General features: G+C 41.3%; 1 protein-coding gene across 3 annotated transcripts in view; it reads left to right on the top strand.

Moving 5' to 3' along the window:
• The first annotated feature begins 1,660 nt into the window (after positions 1-1,660).
• aatka (apoptosis-associated tyrosine kinase a) overlaps positions 1,661-12,934 on the top strand; it is a 30,097-nt gene continuing 18,823 nt past the window's right edge. Inside the window, exons 1-3 of one of the 3 annotated variants that reach the window (XM_015031083.1) lie at positions 1,661-2,067; positions 2,224-2,336; positions 12,662-12,795. In XM_015031083.1, the coding sequence (XP_014886569.1) occupies positions 2,255-2,336; positions 12,662-12,795 (216 nt within the window). In that variant the 5' untranslated portion in view covers positions 1,661-2,067; positions 2,224-2,254. Of the gene's footprint in view, positions 2,337-12,661; positions 12,796-12,934 lie in introns of all 3 variants that reach the window. The other 2 variants (XM_015031084.1, XM_015031082.1) reach the window with 2 other exon arrangements.

Genomic DNA, 12,934 nt, shown 5'->3' with positions numbered 1-12,934 from the left:
AAAAAAATCAAAAAACATTTTTCCTTTTAAAAAAAAAAAAAAAAAAAAAAAAAAAAAAAAAAAACATTTCCTGATCAGAAAAATTACAGATATTCCAGTGAGTGTTTCATGGCACTCTGCTAGAAAACATAGTAGTTTTTTTTATCCATGCAGGCTCCCTATGGCTTATCGATGAGAAACGCTGCCACCTCAATCGGATCAGACTCATTCTTCCTCCTGTCCACCCCGATGTGTTTAATGTTCACTCTCATTGTTCGCATGACCTCTGCACAACAATTCAAACTGCTTAAAACCACCAAACCAAGCAGGACACAAGTGGCTGCAAGATGTCCTCATATAGTTTTGTGTTGTTTTGTACATGTTTATATCTTATGTCATGGTATACTTTGTCATGGTATTTTATTCACCTGCTGAGGCCATAAGCCTCCTGTAAGCAAGTCTTAAAAGTTTCGTTTCATGTTAAAATAAACGCCAATCAATAAACCCACTAGAAACTAAAGTGATTTTTCTGTGCGCTTTAGTACACTTTGGTATTTTTATGTAGCTGTCAATAGAATGGAAGAGTGAGACCTCTCTCTCTGAGGAAAGCAGCGGAGCGGTCTCTTGTGTGTATTCACTCGCATCAAACCTCTGTCCTGCCATCCCTTTTGTCTCAGGAAATCTTTATAGGTCTGTGGTCAAAGTTGACGAGCTACTGCCGTCAACCTCGAGATCTGAGGCCAAAAACCAGCAAGATGCAGCCAGGGACTGTAAATAGCCAGAGACTGTCTGTACTGGCCTGAGAAGAGGAAAAAAAAACAAAAAACTGAAGGGTTTATTTGACTATCATTTCAAAAGTCTTTACCAGCTGCTGAAATCCACATTATGTTTTTTACAATCTACTTCTGATGGTTCAGACAGACTGAAAACTTTTCTTTCTAAAGTAATTGATCAACAACATGAGTTCAGTCCATGAGATGCATCTGAATAAATTGTGCTTTGTTGCTATTTGCACCAAACTTTGAATATTGGAGCTGAAATAAGGAAAAAGGCTATTCAACAATGTTAACTTTAGAGGCCTGTGCAAATTGTAGCTTCAGTTTTATCAGTTATTTTTAACTGTAACTTTTTTGCTTCCAGGTGAGTTACAAAAACATGTTTTAATCGAATCACTGGGTTATTACATTCAAAAACAAACAAACAAAAATGCATACTTTTCTTTAACTTTAAAGGAAAGTTAACTCATACTACAAATAAAGAGTTAAAGCCAAATTAATTTTAATTTTTGACCAGAAAAATCTACGTTTTTTTTTGTTTGTTTGTTTGTTTGTTTGTTTGTTTTTTACTGGCTGACAGTAGTGTTGTATTTACAGTTTTAATCCTCCAGTAGCCTGACTCATCAGCAACACTTATGTAAAATAATACTTAAAGAAAGGTTGAAATGCAGAGCAGTACTTCAAGTGTCAAAAAGATCCAACGAGGATCCGGAGTGAGGAGTGTTTGGTTGGTCAGTAGCTTGTTAAAGCAAGTCGGAAACAAAAGGAGACCATTTTCAGCGTAAACGAAGCGCGGATCAGTTTGCTTACAAGACGAAATATTTTGAAAGGAATAAACGGAAGCGCGCGTTCTTTAAGCTTCTGCACGTTTGCTGCTCGGTTCGTCTGGACCGAACTGAAACCCAAATACGCAACGGTGACGGTCACATCTCCAAGCGACCCGGCTGTCCAGTCAGAAAGCGGGAGGCAGCAGCTTGTTTGGGCCAACATGTAAACAGAGATTTATTTTAAAAAAAAAAACAAAAAAAAAAAAAAAAAAACAAAGAGGCGCAATCAGAGATGTGACTGAATCTTTGGATACGGCAGGGATTTTACTCAGAGAACTGATTTAGAAAAAAAAAAAAACAGCGGATCGTCGTTTCACCTGGTAACCGACTACGTGCTCTGAATGAAGAAGATGCGCTGAACTGGACGCCGTTGTCAAAGACATAGATGCGATTGAAAATAACGATAGTAATGATGACAACCGCTGTCAACATCTGTCTAAAAACGTGCCGGAGCTGAAGGCGAAGCGGAGCTCTCTCTCTGCGAGGTGCGATGGAAGAAAAAATGCGGCGTTTTAGAGCTTCCTGTTCTTCCTCTTCTTCTTCTTCTTATTATTCTTCTGCAGGTCATTTGAATCTCCAAAGCCCCTGAGTCAGGAATTTATCCTTCACATCTTCCCCCCCTTTTCTTTTTTCGTTTATAGACTTGTTGTCTTCTGCAGCGCAGTGAGGAGGATGGTGTTTGTCCTTCAAGTGATTGTCATGTCTTCGGCGTTTTTCAATCCCAGCTTCGCTTTCAGTTCCCACTTTGATACAGGTAGGAACCGAATAATAAATAAGGGCGTTTATCAATCTGCCGATGCATGCGTCTCCCCAGTTTCACGCACTGATGGATGTCATCTTAATATGTTGACTGATGCGACATATTTGTTTTTGAGTTGTTGTTGCTGTTGTTGTTGTTGGTTTATTTTTCCGTCACTGGTGTGACATTGCTGCCTCATCATGATTATGAAGCACCCCAGTCCGCCTGCATAATTAAGATGATTTCAGATACTCTCGTTTTACCTTCTGCCAGGCCTTCAAACCCCGGTGACAAGAGGGTTAAAAGTTGTGTCTGCACCGAATTTGCACAGTCCCCATACAGTTGTGCAGCTGTGCACACGCGTTTCGTGCACAACGCATACGCTATGCAGGATTGTGCATGCTAAGTGACGTGCAGGGTTCAACTGTCTGAGGTGGCTGCTCCCCGCGCTCCCCAGAATGCAGCATTTAATCATCCCCCAGGACGTCAGGGTGATGGGATCTTTGGCAGACACGAGCCCAGGTGGTGCTGCTGCAGTGCTTTGGGACTGCTGAGCAGGTAGATGAGCTCTGACACACAGGCTGTGAAGGGGCTCAGGCTTGAATGGCCGTGTGCACATGTAAACAGGGCGAGAGAGAGTCCTTGCACTGGCCGCAGTGTGCTGAGCATACAAATGACAGTGAGCTCAGCTGGCTCTCAAGTTTCAAGCTTTATCTGTCCTTCCCAAACTATCCTCTCTGGGTGATCTCTTATCCCCTTTAGTCCAATTATTCCTCTCATCTTCTACCTGCCTGTCCATTTTTCTGCCTTCTTTCTTTAGAAGTCGCAAGGGCTCCAATTAAATCCAATTGCCTGCTGAATTTATTTGGTCAGTGTGCTTACGGAGCGACTTTGCTGCATTAATTGTACTGAATACCTATATAAAACTTACATCAAAATCTGATCCATTTTCTTTTCATTTGGAAACTCTGAATCAAAACAAATGGTTGGCTGTTGGTTTCCTGTTTAAAAGAGCAGGTTGTGGATGCTGAGCTGGCTGTCACTGCCTATGAGGAGAGTCCCATGCGAAACAGACCTACTGCAGAAGTGGTTCTTAATTGAATTACAGATAAAACACCAGCAAACCATGACTCTCCTGGGTTGTTTTCAATTTAATTTTCCTTTTGTTGTCTTCCTGAATGAGTTCATAGGTCTTGAAAAATTCCAGCCAGGATATGCAGCGATTTATCTCACTCAGATAGAGGAAAGTTTTTTTTTTTTTTTTTTATAGGCTAGAAGGAATGGGTGACCGCAAATAAGACGGTGCATAATAATTCTTGGTTATAAGAAAGTAATAATCTAGATTTCTAAGAAGACCAGCGCCTCAGTGGATCCTGAGGCTGTGCGTGGTGTTTAGACATAAAATCAATGTTGCTAAGGAGATTGAGGGGGTGTGTGCGAGAGGGCCGGCCCCTTCTGAGGGGAAGGAAGAGGACAGAGAAACGCTCAGGTCCGTTGGAGAGGCTGGGCAGTGCTCGAGGGAAATTTTAGATGTGTTAAAATGAGACTGCTGAGATGCATTCATATAAACTGATAAACTGAAGGAGTTTGACCTAAAGTGGCACTGACAGATTTGCTAAAAAAAAAAAAAAAATGGACATATAAACACAACACAGGTGTTTACTCATTCCTCATCTCAATGAGGAAAAACTCCCCGGCAGTGTTTTGTTCAACTGCGTGTTTTGCACATTTTCACATGAACTCGGGGTTGATTCGACTTCAAAAGCCCACATTCAGACGGGCGGCTCTTGAACTTTTGCGCCCCTCCAGCTAACCTCCACAGCTGCAGTTCCTCCCCGCGCCGCAGGCTGTGTGAGGACAGAGTGTGCTGCACCTCTCTGCACGTTACTTCTGGAAATGTGGGGAAACAACAGTGAGGAAAAGGTCCTCGACACACTTCGGGGCATTATGTAAGCTGGCAGGGACGGACACACCGCCATGGCGGTGTGTGATTTGCTGACTTCGCCAGCATTCACAGGATAGAAATTGGATTTGATGTCTGTGGAATCTGCACCCTCCTCAGCCAGCACCTGGCTCACCATTACTTCAGCACCATGGAGAGCTCATACACATGTTGCGAAGAAGCTTACCTACAAACCCAGCTCACACTGTGGTGGATATTAACACAGATTGCTGTCAAGACAAAACCAACAGCAGAGTGACCTGTAAAAGAACTGTGCTACAGCAGAAAGCGGACAGTGGAGCACCATGGGAGTCCATCTTTCAGCACTCCCCTGCGATGCCTGGAGGTGGCAGTGGTGTCATGTGTGGATTTTACATTGATGCAGTCAAGAAAATATTAAACACGTTTCCTGTCAATCACTCCGTAAGCGAGGAAGACCTGTACGTGGGTTCGGCGATATGGAAACACCGCTGCAGGTTCTACCAAAGGTTGCAAGCCACATCCCAAAAAGAGAAAAGATGTTTAACATGGGAAGCTCCTCCCACTGACTCGGTCAGCCAGTGCATCCACCGCTGACTGTTTGATTATTCATCTATCCATGTGCAACACGAAGCACTTCGGTTGCGTAAGCCTGCCTCTGGGGAGAACTGGGATAAGAATGAAGTGGATTTAGGCAGTGAGGGGGAACCTTCAATGTTTCCTCCCTGTGCTGTCTGTGTAACGATGTGATGGCTTTTGGTTTCATTGGTGCTGCAGATGTTGGAGCCTGGCTGTTCCTTTCTCAAGCAAGAGGATGAGCACACACAATGTTCTGATTCTCCAGACCTATATCATCTAGTGTTGGTTTAAAATTTTAAGCACCTCAAAAATAATTTTAAGATTTCTCACCGTCATGACGCCTGAATGGTTAGCGTGCTCGGATGTATTATTGATGGGTCTTTGGTAGGTTTAACGATGAGAAGAAATGATCTCGGAAACACAGAGTGGTTAGAAAAGCAGAGGACATTTGGACATGTAGTATCGATTGGTAGGAGCGGGATCAGAACAGGCAGTCACATCCTAATGGCTTGCAGCTAATGAAAACCCACAATTTATTTTGTCAGAATATCACAGTACTATATTCGATCAATAAAAACGGAATTTGAATTTAGACACACCCCACGCAGGGTTGGGCGATGTGGACTTAAAGTTTTATCAAAATATTTTGTGGTCTAATTGTGATAACAATGAAAGTGACGATACAAACTATTTATTGCTTCCTACTTTAGGTAACTGTAAAATAAAAACAAAAACAAAACAACAACAAAAATAAAAAATATCACTCCATATGAAATGAATCTATATGCACACATATCCGCCATACTAGGCCTTTTTATGCATGCGTATTTTTGCTTGTCTTTTCAAAAATGTACACTCACAGGCATGCATCTCCACATTTAAACACACACTGGCTCTGTTTGCATCATGTGAGTCTCACCAAAATGGCGTCCTGAGTTCATCTCAAGTGCATATTTGCAGAAATGCTTCTGTCATCTGCAGACCAGTGCCTGCACATGCATCTAATTTATGTTTATCCGCCTGGGGTATAAACAGAGTTCTGGAATGTCATTTGAGAGCCGTGCTCTGTCAAATATGTGAGTGAATACTGATTATTTAGGCAAACTTTGTACATCCGTGACTGTGAGACATGCCTTAGGTCCTCTACTTTCACATAAATGGTCACATGAAAAACAAAAGTGTAATTTTTAACCACTCAAACTTAAATCTTCATTAGACGATAGACTTTGGTTTAAATTTAGTTTTAGTTTTGAGTTGAGGCATGGAAAGCAGATATATGTTTAGATCCTTGACATTCAGGCGCAAAAACGCATTACACCTCAATATTGATTGCTTCTAAGCTAATAACGCAACATTAACTGGCTAATTTATGCCGATGTTAACTGTCGTTTAAATCAAGAGATTAAATTAGATTTCTGCCAAGCAGTAATTCAATGTGTTATCTGTTCACAAACGTTTAATCTGAGCTAATTCTTCATTTACTGTTATTTAAAAGGGCTGTTTTCCATACTAACTGCATAAATATTAAGTAAGACTTGATTTTCGTTAGGTAGATAGTTGATTTTTTTTTTTGTACATTTAAGTGTTTTTCACCTGACTTAAGGAGATGACAAAACAATGATGAAAGAAAGCATATCTTTTGTAGATTTTATTTTATTTTTATATAAGGGCCACTGGCAACCTTGACTACTATTCTTTAATCTCATCATTTAAATAACCATTTTCTACAGTCTTTGTTTGCATTTGGTTTTGATTTAAAATGATTCCAGAGAAGTCCTTTGAATATAAAGGTCTTAACAGTTTGAAAGTGACTTTTTTTAGCCTACAAATTGCCATAAAAGTGCAGACTGAGTTAATATTCTTATCCCTTCTTTCCACCAGCATGCCCTGCCTGAACATGTACATGACAGTCCTGTGATGCTGGTAATCCTGAGCTCTCACTCCCAGTTAATGACAGTCATCATAGCTGTCTGCAGGCGAGGACATCCCTCTGCCATCTGCAGTCCTCTACAGAGTGCCTGAGATTCGCAAAAGAGGAAGTGAGCTGGTGGAGAATGCCATATCCTGCCATTAATCATGTCATTCTGCTCCCCTTGGTCACTGAGTGCCCCATGAGTGTGATGTCTCTGAACATGTGTTTGTGCTTGCGGGCTTTGCTGTGACACAACGGTCCTATCATCCTTCTGATTTATCTATTCCATTTATGTCCTCCTAGGTCTCGATGTGTTTTTCTACAATTCAGGATGTCTTTTTTTTTTTTTTTCTGTCTTCGTGCATCAACTGCACCACTCATCAAGTATTGTAGATGCTCTGAACAGAGCATTCCCACTCTGTTTTCATTTCATTTCTACTGTAAGCTAACCAAGTTTCCACAATCTTTCTCTAACTTCACTATATCATGTATTTGTTTGCCCAGTTAAGGCAGATGGAGCAGCATGTTTGCCCCTGAAGCACTGTCCCAAATGTAAAAGCCTGCTTGGAGTGATGAATAGAGCCTATGCCTCTGCTAAGCTCTTTCTTAGTTTCTGGGTCTCTCTGACATTTATACAGCAGCATTTACAATGTGCTTGCATTTGTATTAACCCTAACCACACATTTCCATGCATGTCCTTGTAGTATTGAGCAAGTTTAGGAACTAGACCGTTTGTGTGGGTGTGTTGTATAATATGATTTGAGGTGGCCTGTGAGCTAAGATGCGCTGTGCATGTCTGAATTTGCATCCTGTTCACCAAACCCCTAATATGCATCTGGAATTGCGTTCCCATCCTCACCATTTTTCTTCGCCTGACTATTTCTCACAGCAGTTTGTTTGATTGCCGTTGTGTGTGAACTGGCACGGTGCCCACTCTGCAGGTCCCTCCGTCAAAACCGAGAACAGCCCTGTGTGTCGGTTTCGTTTATGCGTACACAGGAAGCATACAAAAGCAAAAGCAATTTAAAGGTATAAAAGAGGGCGTACGGTCAGGCCAACGCAGTACATCATTCTTTCTGTTTGGGTTTATGTTGGTGTATACACACACGCTCAGGTCTCTACATTGGCTTTGATGTGTATGTGTGTGTGTGTGTGTGTGTGTGTGTGTGTGTGTGTGTGTGTGTGTGTGTGTGTGTGTGTGTGTGTGTGTCTGTGTGTGTGTGTGTGTGAAAGTGTCCTAATCTCTTCTTTCTGCTCAGTGTAAACCTCCTATGTTCAAAGTCCTCTTGTCCTCTTTGCCTAATGTTTGCATTTATTAGGAACATATTTGACTAATACATCACATTTATGCATTTTAGGAGCAGAAGAAGATCCACTTTTGAATTACTTTAGTTGCACAGAAATGCTTTATTCATAAAGTAATATGAATTGCTCGTGCTTGAATAGATTATTAATGCATTTTTCTGCTCTTATAACCTTATTTATGCATAAATATGATCAAAATGAAGCCATGCATTCTGATATTATTTTTTTTACCAATTCACATTCATGTGGTTTATTTTGTTTGTTTGTTTTGTTTTTCACTCTCTCCTGTCAGTCAGTTCTTTAAAGAAGCAGCATCACACGATGGACTTTTGGTATTTTCACTCAGATTTATATCTAGAGCTTAGAAACTCCCTCCACAGCCTCGTGAACTTGTTCCCATTTTGTCATGTCACCAACACAAGTTTGTACTTGCATAGAGCTTTATCAAGTCCAGAGGACCCCAAAGCGCTTCCCAGATTCTTCATTGGGTTTGAGTCTGGAATTGGACTGGGCCACTCTAACACATGAGTAAGGTCACTATCCTGATGGAAGTTTCCACCATGTTTTCGATGGTTTCTACCCTGCATTTAACTCAATCCATCTGCCTATTAGCTCTGACTGGCATCCCCCTCCCCTGCTGAAGAATATCATCCATCACTGCATGATGGTGGAACCACAGTTCACCATGGCATGTGTGGTTTCCTCACATGCCATTAGTCTGGTGATAATTTCTAACAAACCTCTGAAGACCGTCACAGAGCAGCTGTAGTTTTACTGAGAGCAACTTAAACACACAGGGAACTATTTACTGATTAAATAACTTCTGGAGGAATCGTGTTTGCAGTACATTTTATTCTGTGAGAGAGCAAACAAAGACGAGGAAGAGATTTTTGGAACCTCTTTTCGATTCATAATTACAAATTGCGTTGTGCTCTAAATCCTGATGAAATGCATTAAAGTTTGTTGTTGTAGCATCACAAAAACTGGAAAAGTTCAAAAGAAGTGCTCGTCTTTCTTTCTTTCTTTATTTTTGTTATATCCTTTGGTGCTTTCTTTACCGAAGCCGGCAAGTTTAACCTTTCGTCATCCATCCGTTTGCCCCACAGCCTCCCCCTAATTGTCAGCCTGAAATGTGGAGGTGGCAGGGTGACTCCATTGCTCCTGCCCTCCTCTCTGCCAGGACATTACTCATCTCTCTCTCCACAGTCCCGGAGACAGCATTTTAATAAAGCTGGAATGAACCGAGCTTTAAGTGCTTTATTTTCATTTCTCTGTGCGGCTGGTAATGTAACGCGCACTTCTCGGATATTTATGGAGGAGCCAGGGTCGTCACTCTGTTCACAAAGCCCGAGAGAGGAGGAGAAGTGAGGGAGTGGGGAAGGGAGGGAGAAAGATGGATTCTTCAAATGTCACACTTATGAAAACGATTCCCCTAGAATTCCCCCCTGCACAACCTGCACAGAGGTTTCCTGTGGTGATCTAAGAGTCAATATGCTGTTCCATCTGTTGGAACTTTAACATGCAAAACAGGCTGATGTATATTTCTGAGGGCATGCATGCCTAGCTTGCACCAATAAGCATGACATCAAGAGCACATGATTAGGGTTCTTGCATGCTGTCCGAATTTTCCCATTTCCCATCGAGTTTTGTAATTACATTAATTTATCGTCAGTTTTATTTTACTCAATTTCTCCATTTTCCCAAGTTTAACATGTCAACATGCCCGCATACATGCTAATACCGGAAACACTGAAAAAAGCTGAAGTTTGGGTTAGCTGCCTATTTCCACGGATGTCAATTATCTAATTCTGTATTTGAACCTTTCTTTCATTGATGGATTCAGTCTCACTGATGAGCTGTTACAGTTAATGTTACGTTAAATCAGGGTTGACAACATTTCACGGTGGATGACTTCTTCAAGCCAATACCTTCTCTGTGGGAATGTAATCAGCAGAGGAAAAATAGAACAATGTCTTATGTATATCTGTCTTGCTTAAGTGTATTTTTCAACAGGATAGTAATTTATTAGCTGTAGCTCTTACAGGCCACATCAACCAACCTTAACAGCCATTTCCAGAAATGACAACATCCATATGTATGCTGTATGTTGTGTCCTGGAGTACGCACTGCCTCCCCCATGTGCGGCATGTTTTATTGAAGCTTTTACACCAGCTGCACCATACACACCCTCCTTATTCCCTCCACCATCCATTAATAAATGGATAGCTTCAGTATTTTACTATCAACAGACAAAATAGTGTTTGTGAACTTGGAAATAAATTACGCAAATTGTTGAACCTTCAAAAGATAGTTGTGCTGAAAGTGTTTAAGATTAGGAACCTTTTTTTTTTTCTTTTCCATCAAGCTGCTTGGTTAAGTGAAGAATGCAAGGCGCCCTCTTTGCATCATGCCGTCTCATTACATACTCTCACTTTGTGGAAGGGCTTGCATTGGGTCTAGAAAGAAAACTGCTGGCTTTAGTTTCACTTTTCCGTCTTACAGGCACTCGCACTTGCGGAAAAAACCTAATCTGTGTCAAGCTCCCACTGCAACCAGAGTGAAACAAGAGGGAACGAAAACAGGCAAAATGTTAGCTGTCTTTCATTGGCGATGAAAGAAAGATGGGAGGGAGGAGGGAAGAATAGAGGGAGGGGGGTAGGCGAAGTTTATCGCACAGTTAAAGTCAATCAATTTCCTGGCCATCTGTATGTTACCATGGTGATAGGTTATCTGATCATTGCCCACATGTGCAACACTTTCAGGTAGGAGCGCGTTTTTGTCTGTCAGCATTCAGTTTTTTTTGTGTTTTTTTCTTTTTGTGTATGCCAGTCTCACACATAACAGGCTTTGTGGCAGTGACCTTTGGGTCAGGCTTGGGCTGAAGCTGTGCTGATTGGGCTGTGGGAGCTGTCAGGTCTGGAACAGTGTGTTCCCTGCAGCCAAATGGGCCGGGACCACAGGGGTCTCAGCCACCGAGCTGGAAACAACCCACTCACATGCCTCACAGACTATTGTCGCCGTGGTACATGGTGGAGATCTGGGCTTGTTTTCTTTCCGTCTCTGCATGCGCTTGGTTTTCACACATAAAAAACGTGGTCTGCAGTCAGCAACAGGGCAGTTCAAAGTGTTTAGCATCATAACAAGCTTAACATGTTACTTGGGATTTTATGCGTTGGACAAACACAAAATATTCCATAAAGGTTTAAGGAAGTGTGCTGTGCATTTGTACAAGTAACTGAATCAGTGATTTGCAGTGTCACCATCTTTTGCTGCAGTCTCAGATGCAAAGTTTTTTGGGCGACTGAACCTCTTCTAGTTTTACACCTAAAATTCTCCTGTGCCTATGTTTTGATATGTTGTAGTTCTGACTGTGCTTTTAGGTTCATCGCCCTGCTGGTGCACCTCCTGCCTCAGTCTCAAGTCTTTTGCAGCCTTAGCAAGTTTTCTTTAATTTCCCTCTGTTTAGTTTTTATTCACCATCTGAATAGCTTCAACCAGATCCTATGTCCCAGCTAAAGAGAAGCATTTCCACAACCTGTTGCTCCACCATGTTTTATCATAGGGGCGGTGTGTTCAGGATGATGTTAAGTTTTCAACTAATCTTTTCCTCTTGTCTCTTTATTTTTGCTGTGGTACCTACAGGACTTTAAAAAAATGAGTTTTTTTTTATGAATTTCTTTTGCTCTTGCAACTCTTACATAAAGCCCAAAATCATAGTTAAAGAATAGTTCTTACCTGATCCTATCAGTTTAAGTGAAGGACCGTGTGTTTGTAGGCTTTGAGTTGTTTCGTTATCTTTCTGCTTTCACATGATGAACTGCAACCATTAAACTGTGGGCTGTGAGACGCCCAACCTGACGATGCGTTTTCAACATTACAAAATAAGAGAAAAGGTCAGAGTATAAAACCTTGCAATGCACTGCAGTGAGTAGTCTCCTCTTTGCTTGGTTTTAGTTTGTTTTTTATGTGAAAATGCATATGGTTTCTAACCGAAGCAGAGTTTGTCTGTGTGCTGTAAATTCAGACATCTGGCCTCATAGTCTGGCTGGATGACAATCCGACACACATGTGTCTCACATGTCTTAGATAGTTGGAAATTATATATGGTAAAGACTGTGAAGCAATGAAAATGATTAAAGACGCACAAGAGGCTGACTGTGAATGGGAGATTCTTAAAAAATACAGTCCGTTCAAACATATGTGAACGGGCGACTTTATGTGGATTGCAGCGAAAAGCAGTTGCCTCATATTAGATTTTCGTTTATTGCCGCGAGGAAAATGGAAATCGGAACGCAAAAGCTACATTCATCACACTAAAGCAAAATGAACTACTCTTTTATTAAATATTAGGCTTCAATTGAATTTATGGGTTACTTTAATAGTTTTTTTTTTTTTTTTTTCTACATGGCTCAGACTGCAGTGACTGTTACAAGAACAAGAACCTGAATCCATATTACTGACGAGTGATTATTCTTTTATCAAGCTGGCACATTTCATCTCTGCTTATCCAAATCAGCTTTATCTCTACTTAGCTTTTAATTTCCTGCATGGCTTTTCTGTTTGCCATCTGATCTCCAGATGCTTCGAACCCATTAACACTTGCATGTCTCTCCGATGTTGCAGACGGGACGCCGCTGAGCGAGCTGTCCTGGCCCTCGTCTCTGGCAGTTGTCGCCATCTCCTTCTCTGGCCTCTTCACGTTTGTCTTCCTCATGTTGGCTTGCCTCTGCTGCAAGAAGGGAGACATTGGCTTTAAGGTGAGCTCTCTGCTGCCCCCCGCTGGAAGCATGGAAATAAAATGATGCCTTTTGTTAGTTGTTTTTTTTTTTTTTTTTTTTTTTTTTTTTTTTTTCAAAATTTTATTAAAAACATTGGAAAAAATTTAAAAAAAGTGAA

The sequence above is a fragment of the Poecilia latipinna genome, unplaced genomic scaffold (assembly GCF_001443285.1).
Source record: "Poecilia latipinna isolate Pla-1442-1.1 unplaced genomic scaffold, P_latipinna-1.0 Scaffold198, whole genome shotgun sequence".
Taxonomy (NCBI): Eukaryota; Metazoa; Chordata; class Actinopteri; order Cyprinodontiformes; family Poeciliidae; genus Poecilia; species Poecilia latipinna.
This window is presented reverse-complemented; position numbering and strand designations above follow the sequence as displayed.